The following is a 24,914-nucleotide window of genomic DNA, read 5'->3' as shown; positions in this document are numbered from 1 at the left end:
TACTTTACAAACAAGGAAGGAATTATACTCTTCTATCTCATATGATGGTGAAGTTTATGAAAAACATTTAAATGGACTTTTCATGTATTTAATAAGATCCCCTTCACAAACTCATAATCATGCCTGTCTTTATGTAAGGCAATATCTGAGAAATCAAAAGCAGAAAATGACGTCCATGAAGACACAGCCTCCTCCAAGCTGCCTAGCTCAGAATATTAATGATATGGCACAGCGAACTTGCTTCGCAGCCGTCAGTTTTTTTTTTTTTTTTTTACATCAATTCATTTAAATCATAAAAAAATATATTTAAAAATATAAATTTAATATTTTTTTCATATCAAATATATTTCTTTTTAAAAAATTAAAATAATTTCAAACAGGCATTTAGATTGCACCCACTCAACTTGGATCTTGGAATCATACATTAGAGGTTTAATAACTTTATTCTAAATACTCACCTCATCAAGAATCGAAACCATGATGGAAGGAATGGGTTCCACGTGTCGCCATCGAAGAAAACAACCACCAACTTTAAGGACCCCACAATGACCCCTAGAATAGGGCAGCCCATTGTATAGCAAGGGTACACTTGTGAACCTACTCTAATCTAGTCAGATCACGAATTGATATTATTTTGCGGGCCCCTCCTTGACTAATTCTTCATCCTTATCCATCCTTTTACTTTGTCCACTTCCCCTCTTCTTACCTCCACGTACCCTTCACGACCCCCTTTTTACGCTGTCTGGGCCTTCCCAGTAAATGTGACCATAGTTAAATCACACTTGGAAGTAGATTAAAATTAAAACACCAAGCAATTATTCATAGATATTTATCCATCTTCTTCTATATAAGTGAGCAAATCTCCATTGAAGGGAGACAAGAGAGAAAAGAAAAGCTAGGCAAGATGGTTTTACTAGACAAGATGTGGGATGATGTTGTTGCCGGACCGCAGCCAGAACGTGGCCTTGGCAAGCTTAGAAAGATCAGCACCAGACCTCTAAACATCAAAGGTATCTTTACTAATTCTATGCATCTACATATTGTTAACTGTTGTCTTGTTTAATTTTTACTGATATTGATCGTTGCTTCTGGTCAGATATTGACGTCGGAGAGGGGAGCAGTCCTGTTAATAAGTTTCAGAGGTCCATGACTATGCCAGGAACTCCAGGGACACCGACGACACCAGTGACCCCTACAACCCCAGTGTCGGCGCGTAGCAATGTTTGGAGGAGCGTGTTCCACCCTGGTAGCAACCTTGCTACTAAGACTATTGGTGCTCATGTTTTTGACAAGCCACAGCCTAACACACCCACTGTCTATGACTGGTACGTAAACCCAAAAAACAAAAATCCAAATTAATTTGCATATGAATCTATTAGATGAGTTTTAGTCTCCTTCATGTATTGGTTACTTGCTTAGAAGAAGCTTATTTTGTTCTCATGAAAAAGGGAAGGAAAAGAATGTTTGAGATTTTTCTTTCTTATTTTTACTTAAAAGGCTTTGTTTTGAAAATCACTAGATAATTAATTAATTTCACGTGAATTTTCGAATAGGGTTTTTGTTTTTGTTCTACTTTATGATATTGTTCCTTTTAGATTTATTTTCTCTTATTAAAAAAAATAAAATGAGAGGAATCTCCAGGTGTTATAATGGCGCGTGGGAGTAGACCTCTCTCTCTCTTATGCATGCATGCATGCAAGTAGACATGATATGGTATAATTATTTTCATTAATTGTGCTTCAGCGGACTCAAGCCATTGGATCTGCATCTGATGGCTTGGATCTGCCAATTGGATTTGTTTCTTGATCGTTGAAATGAGATTTTGTGCTGTATCTGATGATTACAGGATGTACAGTGGAGAGACGAAGAGCGAGCATCGTTGATGAGGTTGCCTTCAACCAAAGGTTGCCCAATGTAAATACGCACTGTGTTTTGTTTTTCAGTACTTATCTGCAATATGTCTCCTGTTGTTATGGTTCTACGGCTCTACCATGCCTGGAACAGCCTGAGCTGACTAGTTTTGTATTGATCTTAATTTCTTTCTTGTGAGATTATCCCAAGTTATGTAAACATTGTACGTTTGGTTGGTCTTGTTGTGAATCAAAGATCAATCAGGGATGGTGATGATGATGATGATGGCTTATTAAATATAATAAGAAGTTCTTGTTGATGCTATCTAATTAAGTGCCCTGTGCTTATCTGCTATCCCAATTGCTCCTTAATTTATTATAATGGAGCATCATGAAGAAGACGATCAATAAATTATTATTTAAAGGAATCCTGATCCTTGGAGATGGGACATCTTGCGATGGATTATTGGATAAGGAAAAGGGGATGCATGTGGGGATCCAATGGCAGGCTAGTTGCCTGGCATGTCATCATTTGTCGAGGAATTGGATATTGGATCAGTTTTGTCCTAGGTCAAGTTGTCTGGCTTGTCATCATCTTGAACAATAATATCTAGTCCCTGTATTTTTAAATATATTAACTTTTGTTTTTTTCTCTTTTGTTTCAATATCTGTAACTGGCTTTTAATTTATTGAAAGCTACGCTATTTATCCAAAAAATCACCAGTCCCCTCGGATTTGGTTAATATATAGCCTAATATATCTTGGAAGAAAAAAAAAACTGAATTAGTGATATTGCAGCACTTTATTAATGAATGAATAATAGAGGGGTTAAGTAATAAGTATATAAGAATTAGAGGGATGTGAAAAGGGAATTTTTAAACTGGAAGGACTAGCTAATTATTTTTCTTAAAACACGGGGACTGAACAATAATTTACGAAAAAGAAATTGGTTGAGATGTAGCTCTCCGGTTACTGTTTCATGGGGACGACCACTTGTGTGATTGATTAAAGAAATTGGTGTTCATCTTTTTCTAAGGAAATATTAACCGGTGAAGTTAGCGAAAGGTGGGCTTTAAGGCTTCTTTGTTACTGGAAAAAAAGAACAGAAAAAGAGAGCCGAAGAACTTTCGATGTGCATCATCGTTCGATATGGTTTCAACATGAAACAACTCGATTTTTAGCTCTGTGTCTTCCCGTTTAGCCTGGAGAATAGGAACTCAGGCTTGTTGCTGGGTAATCCGGCCATGAGCTCTTCCCTGTCTTCCCCTGTGGGCTATGCCTCTGCTTTTGTGAAGAAGAGAATATTGGCAAGCAAATGCCCCACTGCAACAAGTCTAGTTTTTGGCAAGCTGATTAATCAAGAAGTCTATTCGTGAAGAAAAGTTGAATCCAACTTGTATTCGTAACAACCTCCAAGGCTTCAAGAGTATCCAGTCTGCTGAGATTGGGTGACTTCGATGTAAAATCAAAACTGAACTTAGTTATGTGGGAAAGCAAAAAATAGACAAGAGAAGATGTTGTCGTTATATAAGCAATTCGTCCATATGGCTGAGTTCCCCTGGGAGTTGGGAGCAGTCGGTGCTCCTTAAGGCCATGTTTGTTTCCCGGAAAGTAGTTTTCGGAAAATTATTTTCCAAACTTTCCTGTGTTTGTTTGTCATTATAAAAGTTGGTCAACGAAAAACACTTTCCGGTTAACAGAAAACACTTTCTAGGTCAACGGAAAAAATACTTTCCAGTCAATTTCAGTCAAAAAAAAATTTGACCTGGTTTTCAGGAAAGTGTTTTCCATTTAGCTGTGTTTGTTTTCCGGAAAGTGGTTTCCAGAAAATCACTTTCCAAACTTTCTTGTGTTTGTTTGCCAGTAGGAAAGTTGGTCAATGGAAAACACTTTCCAGTAAAAGAAAAATTTGGCTTGGTTTTCAAGAAAGTGTTTTCCTGAAAAATTTGGGGGGAAAACACTTTCCGGAAGTTGTGAAAAATTTAGAAATGTCATTATTTGCTGTTTATATTAAATTTAATCCTCAAATTTTTGATTGCTATATATATATATATATATATTGTTTTGAATATTTATTTTTCAATTTCATCTCTTAAAATTTTATTTTTATATTAACTTTGGTCCTTATTTTTATAATTGTTATTTTCTTTTTCCTTATCATATTTTTATTGAAATTTTTTATCTATCAAATTTGGTCCTCATTCTTTTGATTGTTACTTATTTTATTTGAAATAATTTATGAAATGTTGATTATTATTATTTTAATTTCTTCATCTTTCATTTTTTTTTAATTTTTTAGATTTGATCTCTATTATTTTGATTATTATTTATTTTATTTGAGATAATTTATAAAATTATATATTTTTTTTTCAATTTCATTCTCATTCAACTTTTTAATTTGTAAGATTTGTTCCTCATTATTTTAATAAACTTGAGAAAAATAAAATATTAATAAGTTATTTTCCAGCTCATTTTCCATGACATAACCAAACACTGGAAAGTGTTTTCCAACTCATTTTCCATTATACTACCAAACATCGGAAAATACTTTTCTGGAATTCACCTTTCCCCGAAATTCACTTTCCAAAAGAAAACTACTTTCCAGCAAACAAACGGAGCCTAAATTCTAGAGTTTTTCTTTGTATTCACAAATAATGAGACAATATTAGGTAGTGTTTGATTGTTATTGGAAATAGTTATTTCCCCAGGTTTATCTTCAACACCCCCCCCCCCCACACACACACACACACACACACACACGTATGATCTAGCAGGACATGGCAGCCCACAAGCGACCACGATTTGGACAAGCATGGCTAAATTTTAGGATTTTCTACAACATGTAGTGACCACGATTTCAACTAGTTTTTACCTGAAAATTTAGAAGTTACATGAATAAAAGTAAACTACTTCCTTTCCCGTTGAAAAAGAAGGTGAAGTCTCTTGTTGCTTGAAATTATGGTAACATGCAAGCACCCCTAATTCTTCAATTCTTCAACCACATCAGAATTTACGGGTCCCAATAAATGGGGCTAGTGTGCACTAGAAATTATTGGTATGATGGAACATTCAAGCGCCAGAGATATTTTCGCAAAGCACCTGATTTACAACTTGGAAACTTGGGGCAAGAATTTGCTCACTATCAGTAGAAATAAGCTCAATTAATGCTCGCAAGAATTTAAGCAGAAAATTGGAGCAGTAAATAATCATAATCACAGCATTGCACATGGAGTGAATGTATTCGATAGGCAAGATCTTGAATAAAAAATTGGACAACTGACAACCATTTATGCTCATTCATGTTGACCCTGTACAATTGCTACCATTTTGTATAACGTCAGATCCATGAACATGCACGCTATGAGAAAGAAGAGCCGGCAGAGGTCCCCGTTGTGAGTGTATATATATCGAGATGTAGAAAACTTGGTATCCATGAGGATTTTGACAGGTAATGTCTCTAAGATTAGGACTTCCACACCTTTTTCCGATATGCCAGGAGCTGCGAGAAAAAAAAGGGCAAAAGGAAATATTTTTTATGGTGCTTGTACAACTATTCTCATCTGCATTTGAGCATGGATATAAATATATGATGACTAGGAAAAGGAGCTCACCAGGTGCCCGTGGATGAAATTTCTTGTTTTAAGTCTTTCCAAAGTTTCTTGTTCTTCTAAAACTTGCAATTTATCTTTGCATGGATCAATTATACCAGGTTTAGAAATTGGAGTGCTCATGGAGATTGAAAAGTCGACCTTAGAATTTATCTCTCGGACCAAGTATATCTCCACTTCATTGGCTTGCAAAGAGGTTTGGAAAGCAACATACTGCAATGAAACAAAGAATTGGTGACCAATTCTACACGCTGACATCAGGAGCACTTAAAATAAATGAGGTGTCATTATTAGAAAACAGGATATAGGCTAGAAGAAAAATCACCTGACACAGTTTATTAATAGACAAAGTTGGCCTGCAGCAAAGGTATGGGCGCTGCAAACTGGGTACTCTTTGCTCATCAAAAGAAACAAGCATGAGGTTGATATCCAACTGAAATAAAGAACGCGGGACAATCATTTCAGGGCAGTAAAGTGAGAGCTCAAGGTGAAACAATAATCTAGAAACAGAATAGTGTCACTAAGTTGACAGTCATATGGGTTAAATGCAGAGCCTGTGACTCAGAATGCAGAACTGTTTGATCTGGTTTAAAGCTGCAATTAGCGTTTCATAGTTCCTCATTGTATGCAGTTCACAACATGACCAGCCACGGATCAGCTTTACCTCATTATCATTTCCCTCCAAGTTCCGTAGATAATCTGCTAACTTAGAGATGCGACTGCTTCGAGCATTTTTTACATTGCTGCCGTTTCCACTGCCATAGCGGGTGTGACTCCGCATGCCATTTTTTCCCCAAGCAAGCCTTTCTGAGGAGCCAACAAGCCCAGAAGACCCCCCCACAGATTCTTTATTCACTTCTGAATCATTTTCATCACCACCTCCATCTGCATTAACAGTAGCTGAACGAGCACCTGCCCATTTCTTGCACCTTTTTGGTTTGACTTCTGCACCGTGCTCGTCAGCAGATGATGAATCTTTTCCTCCATCACCATTTGCATCTTCATTGTCATCAGATCCTTGAAATCCAGCCATTTGATAATTTCTTCTTCCCCTAGAGTGGGCATCTCGAAAACGACTTGGTGTTCTCCTTGCAAATGCTGCTGCTGTCACTTTAGCTGTTGTTTTTTTCCTACTCAGAGCTTCAGCCTGTCGATGAAAAGTCTGGGAGATGGTAGCCTGGATCTGCCCAAATAAAACTTGGCATTAAATACCTTAAGGGACGGATTTGGAGAAGTCATATGGCAATTTTACTGCATAGGATTCACCACCAAGGCCTAGAAGGCTAACACTCAAAATGGCAAAATCGGTGTTAAGCATCATAAAAAATCTGTATTAAAAATCAAGTTAAAGAGTACTGTACAACTGATAGAAACATGAAAGACTACAACATATGGATCCACATGGACATAACGATGCGTTCGATCACATTTCATGGTTTGACAATTCCAGCAGTGGTAGTGCTATTGATGGACCTATAGCATGTATACATGAAGAATGATATTCTCTTCTGCTAGTGTAGTTTTCTATGGTGGACTAACTAAATTCACCAGGAATTTCAAGAATGTGTGCATGTGAATCTGTATTCAAAAAGACTTGAAACAGTAAAGGAGTATCACACCTGCTTATTGCGAGCCTTCTCATCTTCTTGGAAAGCCAATTCCTACAACAGATATACAAACAATTGATGATTGAAGTTCAATATTTTTTTACAGAAAACAGATTTCAGTAGGATGGAACCTGTTTACCTCTTCCTCATATTTGTCAATATCTGGATACAAGGCTGAAATTAATGCATCATAATTTGGGTCATCTCTCAAAGACCTACGACTGGCACAATGTGTGCGGCAAGCAGGGCACTCATTGTTCCTGTAGTGAATTTCAGTATAGATTTTTAATAGGGTGGATTTTTAATCTCAGAAAGCCTTCTTTAAACAGATGTTAGGGGGGAAAGAATCATTGAAGGCAACAAGATTTTGGTACCCGAGCCGCATAGATTTGTCAATGCATTCCCTGCAGAAACGATGCAGACATTCCATCACTGTTCTTGTTTTGCGGATAATACCTGCACATAAAAAAGGAGAAAACAATTTCGTACAAACAAATATTTCTGCTCGTGTATAAAGGGAAAGTGGCTATTGTGACTAGAATGTAAGAGATAATGAGCATACAAGCACTTCGTGAAGTCATTGAGCTATTTATGTGTCCTAGAGAAAAGTTTTTCTTAAAGAACAGCTAAAGAGCAGAAAACAAACATCTTGCTATTCCAATTTAGGAACAGTCAAAAGTTATCACGAGGTTGATAACGCAAAGACTTAAACTCACACCTAGACAGATTGGACATTGTACTTCCTTGCGTATCTCAGACAACTTCACTACAACATATCTGCAAACAAGCACCAACACAAACAATATCAGTCACTGGAATATTCACAGCCAATCATTGATGTCTAGTACTCAGCAACATTCTTTTTCCTTTCTTCATGCATAAGAATTATCATCAAACTTTTTGCTTTGTATGCCTGGGATATTTATGAAAATCAAACTGGATTAGTGGCACCATCATGCAGAAAAAAAGTATGTATCTCATTTTTTAGATCCATACTTTTCCTTAAGTTGTTGACATTATACACTACAAACATGAGATCGCATGATGGTCTAAACTACTCATCCAATAAAAGAAGGGAACCATTTGGACATTGCATTATATCAGATCCCATACCACTAAATCCCATGATTGAAAAAAAAAAATCAAACTATTCATATGCTAAAATGTAATCAAAGAAGCAAAAGAGATGTTATATGCCAAACAAATTCATCAAAATTTCCAAAATAAAAAAACTAGGTTCACAATTATGACAAAATTGCACAACTCATATGCTTGCTGCTTTGTCCACTATCATCATTCAGCTCCTTGGAAAATGCATGTATATTCCACAGCTCCACATGGTATAACAAAAATAAAAATAAACAAATAAAAGTATTAAAATTCCTCGACTCTCAAATTTAAACAACTGGGTCATCGAGCTGGCTAACAGTTAATCAACAATTACTAAGCTGCCAGTTAAGCCACTTCCTAGACCAGCTTGTTCCTCTTGAATTAATCCAAGTACTCAAGAACTTACTTCAAACAAATTCACACTGCATATCCAAAAGGAAAACAAATAAATATACTCCAATCAAATAACCTGGAAAACATGCAAACACCGGAATCTTACCCAGCATATACAAAACTTTCAGCCACATAAACAAATCCCGGTATGAAACTGCCTGCAATTATCTGATGACGAGCTACATACATATATATATATGGTAACACAAGAAACCAACTTTCATGCACAAAAACCAATTCGAGCCAAAATCACCAAGACCCTTTAAACCCAAAACCAAAGTCCACACTCCATCGTACGCGGTTGAGAATTCAACGATAGATAGCTAGCCATTGCAAGAAAAGAGGAGAGAAAACTCAAGAAACCCACAAAGCTTGTCCACTAATAGACTAATAAAATGTAAGAAACAAGCAAAAAACGAAGATCCCGAACAAAAAAGAAACAGCATAATTGATAAAGCAAAGCGATCCAAAACAAGAAAAACTTACTCTTCTTTCACGTCTTCGTTAATACTTGAAGAAGACTGGCTTCGATCGGATTCTGTTAAAGTGAAAGGCAACAAACTTAGCCAAGAAAGGTTGATCGAATCCAAAACAAAATGCACAAAGTGAGAACTAATGTTTGTTGTTATCTTAGAAATCTATGCACACGTACGCTCATCAACACCACCACCACCACCATCATCAATATCGTCTTGAGGCTGTTGCTTTTGTTCATGGTTGTTGTTGTTGTTGTTAGTGTGGTCTTGTTGCTGCTGAATAAAAGCATCATCATCTTCCTTTTGGAGGGTCTCATGGGAACGCTTCTGGGCTGGCATTTTTTTCGCTCGGAAGCCAATATATGCAATAATAATAATGAAGCAAAGGAATTGGAGGGGATTTGCTGTTGTTTTGTTTTAATATTGGTGATGCTTTGCTAAATGGTAATGGCTAGTGTCTGGCTGGCTGCTGCTTGATTCTATCGAGAGAGATAGCGAAGAAGGAAGGTGGTGCCGTGGTGGTGGTGGAGTAGCGCTTGAGGTTTCGCTTGACCTTTCCTCGTTTTAGAGAGAGCGAGAGAGAGAGAGAGAGGCGGATGCGTAGAGAGGCTGTTTGTCGTGCCAATTGTATTTACAGGACTTGTGTGTAGTCTTACATGTATAATTTACTTTCTTTCTATGTATATGGATCTACGCCTTCTTCTACTCTATAAATTTTTTTTATTTTTTTCTAGGCATTATAAGCTCTAGTTTATTACATGCAGATAGATAGATAGATGCTGAAAAAGTTTAGTGTTCTTTGTCGAGTATATATGATTAAATTATAAATATTCATACGCTTTATTTTGGCTATGTTATTATAATTACGTGGGCTTCTCCCAAATCCCAAATTAATTTTACATTATTCTTTAAAATGCCTATAAATATTTCTTAAATACACGGTGCTCATGCTATAATTATAATTAGTAGCATCCTATTATTAACAAAATTCATGTTAGCAACGTAAGAAATAATCTCCCCTCTCCTTTTCATCCTTGTACGGAGAAATCTCTAAAACAAAATCATAGTCACCCTTCTCCCATGAAACCCCAATTATTGCCTGAGATACGCAGCCACCTTCAGATTTTCCCCTGAAATTCCCATCAATCTTAGATTTGGAGTTTCTGGTTTGGATTTTCATGAGAAATTATACCAACGAGCTTCAGATTTCCAGCAGTCTTACACAGGGAGGAGGGCGATGCTATGTGGGTTGTGATTTTTTTGGATGTTTCTCTCTTATTTGTTGTCTTCTGTAGAGAGAGAGGAGATGGGGTTGGGCTGTGATTTTTTAAGGATTTTCCATACAATGATGAGAAGAGAGTGAATACTTTTTTTTTTCTTTTTTTTTTTCCTGACATGGCGGCGTAGGTTAATGAAGCTTTAATACCATTAAATTTATACATACAAATAATGAATTCTTAATTGCATGTTAGGGATTAATGAGGAACTCCATTTCCACAAAAAAAAAAAAAAAAAAGAAATTAATGAGTAACTCCGTCATTTTGTATAAGAATGGGAAAAACATTTTCAACAAATAAAATAATGAAGTTCGGGAGCTTATTTGACATTTGGTAAGTCGCGGTCGTTGCCGGCCATTGCTAAGCGTCTATTTAGAGGAATTTCATGAATTAATTATAAGTTAGACCGTAGTCCATGAGTGTAGCAAAATTGCCTCATTAGTTATTATACTCCAAGCAGACGCTATACTACGGGATTCACCAAAAAAAAATATTCAACGTAACAAAACATATATATATTATAAAAAGTTATGTGATATTGTTATTAAATTTGATTTAAGATGTATTTGAAATATAGTGAAATCATGTTCCTAAAAAGTTTTAAGACTTATTTTTGCTTAAAATAATTTTTTAATATTTTTCCAATCGTTTTGATGTGATAATATCAAAAATAAATTTTAAAAAAACAAAAAATATTTTGAATCGCTACCACTAATACAATTCCTAACAAGCTCTTAATAGGCTAATCTTATAATTTTTTTTTTATCACGTTCCTTTCTCAGCCTTGAATTTAAAATTAAATTATATGATAAAAAACTTGTTCCACCCGATAAAAAAAAGTGATAATAAATTTGAGAAAAATAATAAAATTAAAAAAAAAAAATATTTACCCAACTTCTAGCCTAATTTTAATTTTAAATTAAATAATTTAAAAATTATTTATCGTTACCCAACAAAAACCTGGTCAGTATAAAGGTAACCTAATCAACACACACTAAAGTCTATATGGTCGTAGACACCACCAGCGAGTTAGTGTCAAATGGGTCCTGCAAATTATCTTTAGGTCCTCATTGGCACTCGACAATGTGTTCTGTTGACTTAGACCTGTATATCTTGACATTATTGATGCATTAATTTGCTAATCCATGACTAGAACAAAACCAGGCAAAAAAAAAAATTTACATTGCTTTCAAATGAGCTCTACAGCAACATACAATGATCTACTTAAATCACAAGTATTAATCACTATTCTCTCGAGAAAACTGTAGATTTAGTACTCATTAACTTTTATTTAGCATTAAACCTTCAATTTTTATCTATTTGACATGTTTTATATTTAATCTATTTTAAATGTAATACTCATTCACAAAAAAAAAAAACCCTAAAAATAGAAAGGGTTTTACTCTATTATTTCTCATAAAATATTATTCACTAGAATAATTTTTTTCTTTAGATTTTTCCTTTTCCTTTTCTTTTTTACAATCATGTTCTTTTTTTTCTTCTAATTTTAATTCCATCATTTCATATTAAATTCATTAGGAAATTGAATTTTATAATTTACTTTTTATAAAGTTATTTTAGTCTCATGGTCCAAGATGTAAATTTGACAAGTTGACTCGAGTTTTTTTTTTTTTTTAATTTTTATCTTTTAATATTGAGTTGATTGAGTTTTTTTTTCTGCGAGATTATTTAAATTTCATGACTTGAGTGACAGGTTTAATGAGTTAACATATATTGACTAGAGTTTTTTTTTTTAATAGATTTTTTTATTTCAATTACGTTATTTTGACATTAAGTTTTTTGAATATTGAACTTTATATTATATTTCTCAATTTACTTTTTATAAGGTTATCTCAGTCTCATAATTTGGATAAAAAATTTAACATATTAACTTAATTGACTCGTGTTATTCTTTATCTTTTCCAATTAATTCTTTTTTAATTAATTTTATTATTAAATACTGGGTTAATTAAAAATTAATGCATATATCAAACTTGGTATTGCCTCATGATTCTTTTATTATAGTTAGTATTACTTAAAATATCAACATTAGAAACCAATTTTTTTTTTTTTAAAAAATCATTTTGTCATAACGTGTATCAAAATTCATGTACTCGAACGCAGTCCTTCACGCAGAATGTGTTATGAGCTTACGAGTCAAGTGGACACCCATTCTAATGGATAAAAAAAAATAGTGTATTTGATTTTTGGAACAAATATGAATAAGTTTATTTATTAAGAAATAAATGATCAATAAGTTCTACGATCGATATTTTTGATTTACCAATAAATTTATTTTTTCATTTTTTTTATTTAAAATAAACTTATATTTTCTTATAAAATAATTATAATAAATCTGAAAATTTGTTATTTATTTTTTTCTTTGAAAATAATTTACAACAAGTTTCAATGGATTTTTTTGGTGTGAAAAAAACTGGGTATTCAAGAATGATTTTTTGAAGAAAACTAAAAGAAAAGAAAAGAAAAGGCAATTGATTGCTTGATTTTTTCAGTGTAAAAAGAGGATAATACCAATTATATATATATATATAACTGTAAAAATCAACTTATTGGTGTTATTTCAAAAGTGAACTTGTATGTTTTTAATTATTGACAGAAAATCATATTTCTTGAATCTACGACGTCGTTCTCCCATTTGGCTTGTGCCTCGAATTTCTAAAACTTGATGTCATCAGCTTCAGTTTGCAAAAGCAGAAGCAAAAACTTGAACGTCAATCCAATCCAAAAACACCAACTTTTCTCTTTTCCTACACAAAAGAACCTCATGGGTTTGCCTGAAATCGTAGATTTTGCCCGAAACTTTGCTGTCATGGTTAGAATCCGAGGCCCTGTAAGTCCCTCGATCACCTACCTATACACAAATATGTGATTTCGTAGCTTAACAATGAATTGGTGTGATTTTTTTAATGCAATTCCTTTTTCTTTAGGACCCGAAAGGACTAAAGATGCGAAAACACGCTTTTCACCAATACAAGTGAGTGAATCTGTTTTAAAAAAATGTTATATATTGGAATACAAATATGCCTTCTTTTTGGTTTTAATGTATTCTTATTGAAGTTTATTTATTTATCTCGGTATCCGTAGTTCTGGCAAGACAACACTTTCAGCTTCTGGGCTGTTATTACCTGACACCCTTTATGATGCTGACTCGGCTAACCGGATTTTGGAGGGTAAAAGCCGGGGTCTTGGGTTGGTAGTCACAGTTGCTTCTGTTATTGAGCCTTTTTTGTCATCAAAACATAGAGAGAGCATTTCTCAGGTTTGAAGTACTTTAATTTAGTGTGTAACTGGATTTGTTTCGCTGTCTTTGTTTCTTTTTTTAATGTGAATTGTGGAGTTATGTGATTGCAGAGTCGACCTGAGCTGATTCCTGGTGCTCAAATTGATGTTATGGCTGAGGTATGAGATAATAACGAGCAAGTGGTTAACTTGGCTGAAATGTTTAGTAGCTGGAGTTAATGTTTGAATGTGTTTTGTCTTGCAGGGAAAGTCGGATTTGAGGAAAGGTGCAGATGGGGGTTTGGATAAAGGAACTTCTCACTGGCTCCGCGCACAAGTTATTAGATTGGTAGGCATTTTAAGATGTCGTATTTGTTTAACAGAACATTGAGGAAGCCTTAAATAAAATGCAATTTATTGTGATTGCATGAAAACGAGTTATCTTACACTAGCGAACTAAGCGTGAGATTTTGATTTTCGGTTACTTTGTTGTGTAATTTTGGCAGTCAAGTGGAGCATGATGGTTTTGGTAGATTCGTCAATGCATGTGATAACTAAGTAAGATATGGGTTGATCTGGGACATTACTTTGGCTTTGTGTGTCTGAAAGCATGATTTGACATGCTCATTCATCACTCTAAGTGGGATGGTTTGCAGTATTTGAAGGCCAATGGCAGTGAAAAATTCGACTTTGTTGTTTTTCATGAGATCCAATACTGATTCCATGTTATTCTCTATGATGGTGCCCGTGCTTCTAGTTTTCATGGTAGCCTTAATTATCAATTGGTAAGATTTAAATAATGTAGAGGCAGTGAATCGATGTTGCATTTCATTTATATATGCCAGATGTCAAATACCCGCTTAAACTTATGATCACATGTTGGAAATCTCAATTCACACTGGTGTTCAATGATAATGATACGGCTAGATTTCTTGTAAAATAGCCCTAATTAATCGATTTTCTATGAAGGTTGATGTTCCTCTATCTTCTCTTGCTCTTCAATCACTCGTAGAAGCTTCTTCAGGTTCAATGAACCATGGATGGGAGGTTGGTTGGTCTCTAGCTTCACCTGAGAATGGTCCTCAGTCTTTTATGGATGTTGTCCAGACACAGGTTAGTAAGGGGCAAGGTTTCCCAAAGGACTATCCTCATCGAATCTGAACATTTGAGTTATGGGATAAATAATGCTGAATTGATCCTCTCAGACTGAGCATGGAAATGCATCAATTGCTGAGAGCCAGAGACGAGCAAGGGAGGAATCTAGTAATCCAAGTATTATGGGCAAGTCGACTACTAGAGTTGCTATTCTTGGCGTTTTCTTACATTTGAAGGTAAAGTGTACCTTTTATTTTTCTGTTCCTATCCTTTTGATATGCCACTTCATGACAAACCATCTACATGTTTTTTTGTGTTATAATTCCTTTACATTCGATGCAATAAAATATAGATGTGAATTTTATCATTTAGGATCTGCCCAACTTTGAAATATCGGCATCAAGTAGAAGGGGAGATTTTCTTTTAGCAGTGGGTTCTCCTTTTGGTGTCCTCTCGCCTGTGCACTTCTTTAACAGGTATTGTTCTTTGCTTTTCCAACTTTTTTTGATTTCTATAGTTATTTTGAATTCTTCGATCACATTTCTGATTATTTATTTTTTGTCAAAAAGCATAATACAGCACATAGATCTGGTATTCGTACTGTCTATTCTTAAATGGTCATACAGGTGACACTGACTTCTAGTTTGGTTGATATAGTGAAATTAATACAAAATGATATTATTTATTTACTTTATTTTTCAGAGCACAACTGAAAAAGAAATATCAATATTCTGTGGTCATCTAGCCACTCGAATTTAAACTGGGTTAAATGTGTGTCTGTGTGCATATATGGGTGTTTGAATAGCAAAAACTTCCTCTGCGCTCATTGCATTATTGCTATCTCATGCATTCCATGAAGTTTCATTGTCTAATTCTCTTTATACTTGCAGCTTGTCAGTGGGATCCATTGCCAACTGCTATCCTCCTAGATCATCTGACATATCATTGCTGATGGCTGACATTCGGTGTCTTCCAGGTGCAAGCATTTCTCTGTCATATTATCTGTGGCTCTTTCATCCTTTACAATTCTGATCCACTTTGCCGCTAAATATGCCAGGAATGGAAGGTAGTCCAGTTTTTTGTGAAAATTCAAATTTTATTGGCATATTGATTAGACCATTGCGGCAAAAGAGCAGTGGTGCTGAAATCCAGGTAACTTGGAATGTTCTCAATTTGATTTGTTTAAATTATCTGGTAGTTAACAGATCATACAAATCCTAGTCTTGGGTAACAGCTGGTGATTCCGTGGGAAGCCATTGCACTTGCTTGCAGTGACTTGCTGCTGATGGAGCCTCAAAATGCGGAAAAAGGGATTCATATTAATAAGGAAAACTTAAATGCTGTAGGGAATGCATACAGCTCTAGTTCAGATGGACCCTTCCCTCTTAAGCATGGGCATCATATTTCTTATTGCTCTTCACCACTGCCAGTTGAGAAGGCTATGGCTTCTATTTGTCTTATTACCATTGACGAACTTGTATGGGCATCCGGGGTTCTGCTTAATGAACAAGGTCTGATACTCACAAATGCTCACCTATTAGAACCTTGGAGGTTTGGGAAAACAACTGTAAATGGTGGAGAAGATGGAACCAAATTGCAGGATCCTTTTATTCCACCTGGAGAATTTCCTAGATATAGTGAAGTTGATGGCCATGAGAAGACACAGAGGTTGCCACCAAAGACACTGAACATTGTGAATTCTTCTGTTGATGATGAGAGCAAGGGATACAAACTGAGTTTGTCTTACAAAGGCCCTATGAATATACGTGTTCGTTTGGATCATGCTGACCCTTGGATTTGGTGTGATGCTAAAGTAGTGCATGTTTGCAAGGGACCTTTGGATGTTGCCCTTCTGCAGCTTGAGCATGTTCCGGATCAGCTTTTCCCTACCAAAGTGGATTTTGAATGCTCTTCTTTGGGATCAAAGGCGTATGTAATTGGACATGGACTATTTGGACCACGATGTGGTAAATGCTTGCTTGCTTTATATTTTTCTTGTTAGATTTATTCATTCAGTAGCGTTGCTTTTCTGCTCGTGTCATTCTTGAAGAACTTAAATATCGGGTTATAGCTGTTATAAAAGAATGTAATTGACTCACTTTCCGACATTTTTTGGCTTCTCCCCTTTCTTGAAGCCTACTTTCTACTTTGGAAATGGTGGTTTGATCATTCTTTTGGTACTATCAAACTAGACTTTCACCAATACATGATGTCATTTATGAAGTTTATCATGTTTTTTTCTGAAGTGTTATGTATTTGTTGTGTGGTATACTGTATGTTAAGATAGATGGCCTTATCCTTAAATCCACTTTCTGATGTGATCATATCTTTTCATTTGTGCTGTGGAGTGCTGCATAGAAATGTAACACATGAAAGCTGATTTTTTTTTTGTTCTATATTCATATGATGTTAACTAGCCCATATCATTTATTGTTTTTGGCTTTCTGCTAAATAGGTAATTCTATTAGCTAGTTAACTATGAAGATTCTCTTGATTTTTTTTTTTGCTTTGCTTCATGCTTTTTAATAAATCTGCTAATGCCTTGAATTTTGCAGGCTTTCCCCCCTCTATTTGCTCTGGAGCGGTGTCAAAAGTAGTCAAAGCAAAGGCACCATCATATTGTCAATCTATTCAAGGAGGGAATTCACACATTCCAGCGATGCTTGAAACAACGGCTGCTGTCCACCCAGGTGGTAGTGGTGGCGCTGTCGTTAATTCAGAAGGTCATATGATTGGACTTGTTACCAGGTACTGTTGCTTTATTTTCTTTTCCTTTGTTGTTAGATGGTTCCATTGATGGCCTTTGGTTATCATTCCACAATGGAAACTGTTTGCCGCTTGGTATGGGCATAATCCATCCAAAGTTTGTGATGGTTGCTCATGGACTTGGCATGATGGGCTATGTGTCGCACGCCATAATGTCAGCAAAGACATGATGTGACATGCCTGCATTCATCATAACTTCTCTTTCTAGTATTAGTATTCTTGGCACATGCGTTGCATTTGTATCAATAAATGTTTTATAAAAAATGTTAAAATTAGTTCTACGAAAATGATTTTTTTTTGAAAAAGCACGATGTAGGAATGAAATTTGAATATAACCACATATATAATACAAATACATAAGGTACAAATGTGAATAAAAATCTTATTCTACCTTTTGATCAAGGAGTCTTTTTAATATTAATAGAGTTTGTTAAAAGGATCATTTTCTTTAAAGGAGTCAAAGATAACATAAGAAAAGATTCATAAAAGTTTTGCTATTCCTTTTTACCATATATTTATAATCCAAGGATCCAATTAATAAGCTGATAAATTTTTATTATTTTTCATATTTTAATTTTTGGTACGTGTTGAACTATTGTAAGTATTTTTGGAGTTTCACTAGTCAAAATAAAGTACAATAAGGTACTATATAGGTTAGAGGTGATTTAAGAAGCTTATTTTATATTATTTAAGGTTTATATGATGTATAAATAGTCATATAATGGAAAAACAAGATTAACTTATTTTTTAGGAATTATATTAATGTTTGTCTCTTACTTGATTAGAGATAAAATTGAATTTACATATTAGTATTGACATATATTTTGTTTTGTGAGATTAAAAAAAAGTATTTTCCTTTTATATAGAGTAGAAGTATTTTTAATTTTAGTATGTATAAACTTTTTTTTAAGATAAATATATTTTCCTTTTAAAGGGCACTTTTTTTTCTGTGCTTGTGAGCTCTCAAGCAAGTCTTCTATTTTGTTTTCGTCATTTTCTTTTAATTAAGATCTTCAGTGCTTGCAGATTGAACTTCTATATTTAATGAGATATATTCTTGGTACAGCAATGCAAGGCATGGTGGTGGAACAGTTATACCACATCTGAACTTCAGTATTCCATGTGCAGTTTTGGCTCCAATCTTTGATTTTGCAAAAGGTTGTTCATCTGAACCTGGTTTTGAGATCACGTTGATAATGAAATGAGTTCATCTGCATTCCCACATAATTTAGATGCTCAAGCTCATCATTGCAAAGTGATATGCTTTATTAATTAATGACCACGAACACCAAGAAAGAATTTTTTTTTTTTGAAAATCATGTTTCATAAAAGTTATTAAAGATTATGTTTCTATTGGATTCTTAGTCTTAACTAAGTATTAGGGAATATAGAAACTATAGGATTTAAATTGATACGTGATACAAGACAAATCTATCCATTTCATGTGTTTTTGATGTTTGCTATTGTATTCTGCTGTAGTTTATGAAGGTAAAGCATGCTTGTGAATGCTGACAGTTTTTCTCGTGACAGAGATGCGGGATATTTCACTTCTGCAAAATCTTGACCGACCTAATGAACACCTTTCTTCGGTATGGGCATTAATGCCACCACTCTCCCCCAAACCAAGCCCTCCTTTGCCTTCTCTGCCAGAGTCAATACTGCAAGATTATGAGAAACAAGCGAAGGGGTCTAGATTTGCTAAATTCATTGCTGAAAGAGAGAAGCTTTTCAGAGGGACACCTCAACTAGGCAAGGCAAAGAGCATTTCAAATGTGATTTTTCCCAGTAAATTATGACTGCTATTTTGTGCCGCGTAGGACGGTAGCAGCATTATAACTCGTATCAGAATGAGGCTTTGAAACCTCTCACTGTAATGAGCTTCAGCCTGCACACAAATTGCGAACTGGATGAGGAATGAAGTTGTCAGGGGCTGGCAAAATGAAGAGTGAAAAGGTCAGAGCGCATGCCCCTGCGAGTGGAGGATTGTAACATAATTGAAATTCAAATAATATTCTTGTACACTAAACAACACTATTTCTGGGTCGCCTTTTCTGTATGTTATTTATATAATTCAGAACTTTTGACAGATTTAAAATTCTTTAATCGTAGTTGATACAATTTTAGATCACAGTTGCCTCGAACCCTTGTTACCTCTCGCAGGTTTCTTCAATTTAGGGTCATTATCTGTATCAGCTTTAACTTCTTGTGTTTGAAGCATTAGAGGAGATGTTTAGACTCTCCTGGTACAAGACGTGTCAAACACTAGCATTCCCCCCCCTTTAATACACGAGGCATCCTCGTGTCAGCTATTGCACACCATGTTGTAGTTTTTTATAGGCGAGGTTTAGTGTGTGTTTGGCTTTGAGGTTTTTTTTACGGCTGTGTAGATAGATGCATGTGTTGCTTTTATAGTTATTTATTTTTTTAAAAAATAGGTTTTAAAATAACATTTTTAGTTGGGATAAAAAAAAAACATTTGCACAGTGAATAGTGTTATAAATAGTTAAATGCATCCATGATGCATAATGGTGTAACAATGATTTACCATCCTCTTTCAATATATTTGTTAATGATTCTCCCATCTTTTTTAGTTTTTTTTTTTTTTTTAATTAGTTGCCAGATTTTATTTCTGCTCAAAGCTAATTTTTATTTATTTTTGTGGTGATTAAAATAAATACATGTAAGAGTTTGAAGGACTTGAATTTTGAAGGAGAAAATGTATTTTCTAAGTCGAAGTTTTTTATTTTTTATTTAAGCATTTTTAATTAATAATATTTTTTTTTTATTAACAACATTATTTTTTTAAAATAAAAATTCATATGTTTTTTGACACATAAAATAAAGCTCGCATACCTAATTTTTTTTTTAAAAAATACCTAATATGATATAAGCCTAGAAGATCAGACTCGCATACCAAACATTAAAAACACTAAAAGAATAACTAGCAGTCGATTCAATATAAAAAATTTGTGCAAATGACACATAGTTTGTAATAACTTCTTGGCCACATAATAAATTAAAACCGAGTTTATAAAAAATAGGGTTGAGTTTTTGAATTCTCAAAACCAATTTTTATCTTGTTTTGACTTGAAAGCACCCTGAAAATTCTAGAAATCCTAAAAATCGTAGTTTTTAAATTGAGTGGATTTATTTTTTCATGAATATACATTGAATGGCTTAATTTTATTTATCACTCGAATATGGAGGGATTTAGAACACGAAAGTTCTTCCTATAACTTGATCATTAAAATAAAAAATATTGCCAAGTTATTAAAACACCATCCAGATTTTTGAATCAAATAACATACTCTTCACATTATGATAATTCAATTCAATTAGATTAAATTATAAACAGGTTGTGATAAATTCACCTCATAGATAGAGACTACATTGTTTATAACCCAGTCTAATTATTGAGTGTAGACAATGAAAGCAGACAAATATATGATAAATTTGAAGAATTTTTCGTCTACCAAAGAAGGGAGCTAAATTCTGTTTTTTTTTTTTTTTTTAATTACACCCTAGACACATTACAAGGTCGGAGACTAAATATGCTTCAATTACGGCAACGGTCAAAAGCCCACAACTTGGTTCCATCTGTTGAATCATGAATGAGAAGACCCCTCATCTCTTAGGGCTCCTCATCTCTTTGTAATTTTCACAATTCTGGGCAATCTCCACCTTCTTCACCCTCTCATTCGACACCAATTGAGAATTGAGGCGCAAAAACGATAGTGGCGTGACTGGTTGCTGACAAGTTCAGCCACCCAACTTTTACCAGTCTATTTAAGGACAATGGTTTTTTTTTATTTTTTTTATTACTAATTAATTAACTTTTGAGGTTTAGGGGTTTAGAGAGAGAAAAGAGAGAAACCAAAAAAATGGGAGAGGCATTCGCTTACAAGGAATACTTAGCTGGTTTACTTGCTGGTGTAGCCACTGTTATTACTGGTCACCCTTTTGACACTGTCAAGGTGAGTGCTTTACAAGCATCTGTCTCTCATTTTTCAGATTTCTGATGCTAAACTTGTTTAAAATGAAGTTTTGTGATTTGGGCTATCTTAAAGTTTGTAGCTTTGGATTTGGAGTTTGTAGGGATGCTTAAAAGGGTAGTGAATGTGGGTCTTTTTGTTGATAGATACTGGTTTGTGTTTTTGAGTCATTGCATAGCTTTGTGGTTTTGACAATGGTATGTTGCTGAATTGTTTCTGTACTTGTGTTTCATTAGGTGAAGCTGCAGATACATAATACAGAAGCACATGGGATTAAGTACAAGAATGGTTTGCATTGCACTGCTAGGATACTACAGACTGAAGGAGTATGCTCTTTTAACGTTTTCTTGTGAGCCACAAAATTAACTCAATGATTTCTATGTTGAATTGGATTGATAAAATGGAAATCTATATATTCAGTTGCGTTAATGATGGATTTAAGTATGTGTAACAATTTATGCATGTATAATTTGCACACTTCTTACTGATCTGAAGAATTCAACTACATATTTTGTGGGTAGAATTTTATAGAAATACGCCTTTCCATGTTTGGTGGCTTAATGATATTGCTTAGTGATTTGTCCAAGGTTATTTGTATTAGTAAATTATGTGAAGTTAAAGATGATTCATGGGGAAACCTGTGAGTGAGAAGATTTTAGGTTTGATGATGTTAGTTCACCTATGAACTCATAAATTTCAGCAAACTGTTTCCACCTTTTTGGTCTCTGGCATTATTTTAATGATTCTGTCACTGGAGTTGATTAAAATACTTTATGGTACCTTATAACAATCCTTGGTGCACTGATTCTAGGCCATACACTGTGTTAGTAAAACATGTCATGAGTTATGGTGTGCCTGCATCTTCTCTCTCTGTTCGAGGGGAAGAGGGGGAGGTGTTTAGGATTTGCATGTTCCTGACATTTTTGTTTTTGAAAGTATAGCCAGATGATAATTGTCATTGACAGGTTAAAGGACTGTATAGAGGGGCATCATCATCTTTTGTTGGGATGGCTTTTGAGAGTTCCCTTCCTTTTGGTTTATATTCTCAAACAAAGCAGTCATTGCAGGTCTGTGTGAAGTTAATTGGAAGAGCCTTTTTGTGCACATATATCTTTTGAAGTCACGCTGGGAGTTCAGTCTATTATGTAAGTGGAAATAACCTCTTTCCCCTTTACTCATGAAGGGAGGATTGCAAAGTGATGCGCCTTGACTCCAAGTAATAATTCCATCAGCAGTATATGGTGGAGCTTATCAGCTTCTTATTATGCCCATCAGAGCTAGTAAAAGTAAGTCACTTGTAGCATTCATATATGGTAGTGCTGTCTCCTTTCTGTTGCTTCCTCCTGTAGCATTATGGTGAAACTGAGTTTCTTCAGTGTAGGATGCAAATTCAAGGAACTGACTCCTTGGTTCCAGAGTTCAGTAGATACAGCAGCCCTCTTGATTGTGCCCTCCAAACAGTGAAAAATGAAGGGGTGAGAAATTCTTCTGTCTATTGGCAACTTAAATTTATGATGTCTTTGCTGATGGAAAACCTTTCTGGTGACAGGCATTTTTCGTGGAGGTTTTACAACGTTGTTAAGAGAATCTATTGGGAACGCAGTCCTCTTTAGTGTTTATGAGTATGTTCGTCATTACATGCGTTTACAATTGAAACCCACTTTATCTGACCGCAGCAATTTAGTTGACATGGGGATTGGAATTCTGACTGGTGGCCTTGGTGGCGTAGCTGTATGTATCCTGAAAACCTTGCATATCTTTTGGAAAAAAAAATTGTTTGAAGTGTTTCATGAAGTCATTAACAGCTTTACATTCTGATGTTATCCAGTTTTGATCTGCTGTTTTGCCTTTGGATGTGGCGAAAACCATTATCCAGACATCTCCTGATAAAAGCTCCACAAGAAATCCATTTCTAATTCTGAACTCTGTAAGATGTCCCGATCCTTTCTTTTTTTGTTGGTTTTAAAAAAAAATTCCATGCTTCTAATGCCAGGGGGGCTGTCCAGTAAACTATAAAATATTGTTGTATAAAGAAAAAGGAGGACCTAATTAATTCCTTTTTTGATAGAACTATAGAAGGGCTGGACTTAAAGGATGTTATACGGGTTTGGGTCTGACAATAGTGAGAGCATTTCCTGCTAATGCCGCTGCAATAGTGACCTGGGAGCTAGCCATGAAAATGCTAGGGATAAACCGTGACTAAAAGTGATAGCTAATTACCAAGGATTTCTAATTTTTCATTGCAATACCATTATTCGGTTTGATTCGTGAAGTTCTCTACATTGGAACTGGGGTGATTCTAATTTAAAATTTAAGCTCCAGATAGTATTTCTTCAAGAAGAGTGCTCTGATATTGGTGCCTGAAAGAGAAAATGATCTTTGTTTGACTTACCAGATTTTATGAAGGTTGTGGAATTAATTGTGTCCTCTGTTTGAAGATGCTTATGCAAGTCATGTTCAAATACGCAGACCTTTGGTTACATAATGGTTTTTGAAGTACCTTTGATATGAAGGACCAGTTTTTATTGAATCGTATTGATTCTGGACAGGTATGTACCAGCTGTATTAATGCAATTGCTTGCTTGCATGTCTTTGTGCTGCAAAAACCTGTGCCAGATTACTGTTTTCATGGATGCGTTCATAAATTGTTGTCAAGAATCAAGACAGTCTTGGTGGATCAACTATGAGAATCTTTCACGTTTCTAGCTAATTATGTCTCTTGCTAAGGTAATTGAGATTTAAATTTTGAAACTATAGGCTTCAGACTTGAGAGTTTCCACTGATATATTTCCACTGCACCCCCCACCCCACCCCGCCCTTTTTTAATATGCTTTCTGCCTGATACACTGTCACATCCATACCCTAGCTATGAAGAGAATTGGAAATCACCATAATTCAAGAAGAAACTCGGGTAATTCTTGCTCTTTTACCTCCATGTTATCCATGCAAACTTGATCTGCTTACGATGCTTGCATGGCACCCTGCAACTAAGATCTTTGGCCTCCTTTAGGCAAAATATTCTTCTTAGGAGAATTGAGATGTTAGCATGCCTACTATTTATACAAGTGCTGCCATAATCCCAGGAGAAGACACGGAGATGAGGGCGTCTAATCAGAACTACCAATCCCATGATCAGAAAAGGCTATGCAAATCCCCCCATTTCAGCTAAAGAAACAATTAGTCAAATTATCAATGATAAATCAATCGCTAAGTATATCTTTAACCCTTTTGATTTATTAAAAACTAGCTACTTGCCCTTGCGTTGTGTGGAGTTTTTTTATTAGATTCTAAGAGCCTAATAATGGCGTGCAATTGTTAAACTAATTCCAATTGTGTGGAGTTAACTTGTTTTTTTAATGAGAAAGAAACAAAATGAGATGATTGTATGATTATTTTATTTTTATAGGGTTTTTAGTTGGGTGAAATGTAATGATGTAAATTTTTGCTAAAGTGGGCTTGTTCTATTTTTTAATGGTCTCTTACTAACATGATAAATAAAA

The 24,914-nt window shown here is 34.8% G+C and overlaps 3 protein-coding genes and 1 pseudogene across 5 annotated transcripts; 3 read left to right on the top strand and 1 right to left on the bottom strand.

Moving 5' to 3' along the window:
- The first annotated feature begins 848 nt into the window (after window positions 1-848).
- LOC118047279 (auxin-repressed 12.5 kDa protein) lies at window positions 849-2,175 on the top strand. Its single transcript, XM_035056522.2, has 3 exons — window positions 849-1,010; window positions 1,097-1,325; window positions 1,847-2,175. Exons 1-3 carry the CDS (start codon window positions 905-907, stop codon window positions 1,881-1,883), a joined length of 372 nt encoding a protein of 123 aa, XP_034912413.1. The 5' UTR covers window positions 849-904; the 3' UTR covers window positions 1,884-2,175.
- Window positions 2,176-4,994: 2,819 nt separating this feature from the next.
- LOC118047281 (putative E3 ubiquitin-protein ligase RING1a) lies at window positions 4,995-9,757 on the bottom strand. 2 transcript variants are annotated; one of them, XM_035056524.2, is made up of 10 exons: window positions 9,236-9,757; window positions 9,055-9,106; window positions 7,784-7,842; window positions 7,440-7,521; window positions 7,205-7,325; window positions 7,078-7,119; window positions 6,123-6,641; window positions 5,784-5,891; window positions 5,462-5,671; window positions 4,995-5,349 (listed from the first exon to the last, which is right to left on the bottom strand). In XM_035056524.2, the coding sequence occupies exons 1-10, from the start codon at window positions 9,381-9,383 to the stop codon at window positions 5,314-5,316; spliced, it is 1,377 nt and encodes a 458-aa protein (XP_034912415.1). In that variant the 5' UTR covers window positions 9,384-9,757; the 3' UTR covers window positions 4,995-5,313. The 2 variants fall into 2 exon arrangements, with proteins under 2 accessions (XP_034912415.1, XP_034912414.1); XM_035056523.2 differs by having other exon boundaries at window positions 9,221-9,756.
- A 3,209-nt stretch (window positions 9,758-12,966) lies between these two features.
- LOC118047282 (glyoxysomal processing protease, glyoxysomal) lies at window positions 12,967-19,517 on the top strand. 2 transcript variants are annotated; one of them, XM_073408871.1, is made up of 14 exons: window positions 12,967-13,172; window positions 13,270-13,316; window positions 13,427-13,601; window positions 13,694-13,741; window positions 13,827-13,910; window positions 14,531-14,674; window positions 14,767-14,892; window positions 15,029-15,132; window positions 15,547-15,632; window positions 15,714-15,808; window positions 15,891-16,623; window positions 17,212-17,404; window positions 18,489-18,580; window positions 18,902-19,036. In XM_073408871.1, exons 1-14 carry the CDS (start codon window positions 13,008-13,010, stop codon window positions 18,925-18,927), a joined length of 2,118 nt encoding a protein of 705 aa, XP_073264972.1. In that variant the 5' UTR covers window positions 12,967-13,007; the 3' UTR covers window positions 18,928-19,036. The 2 variants fall into 2 exon arrangements, with proteins under 2 accessions (XP_073264972.1, XP_034912416.1); XM_035056525.2 differs by having other exon boundaries at window positions 12,971-13,172; window positions 18,953-19,517.
- A 1,431-nt stretch (window positions 19,518-20,948) lies between these two features.
- On the top strand, window positions 20,949-24,124 carry LOC118047283 (mitochondrial arginine transporter BAC1-like; annotated as a pseudogene).
- The last annotated feature ends 790 nt before the right edge of the window (window positions 24,125-24,914 follow it).

This window comes from Populus alba, chromosome 4 (assembly GCF_005239225.2).
Source record: "Populus alba chromosome 4, ASM523922v2, whole genome shotgun sequence".
Lineage (NCBI taxonomy): Eukaryota > Viridiplantae > Streptophyta > Magnoliopsida > Malpighiales > Salicaceae > Populus > Populus alba.
Note: the sequence above shows the minus strand (reverse complement) of the source record. Positions and strands in the feature narration are given on the sequence as shown.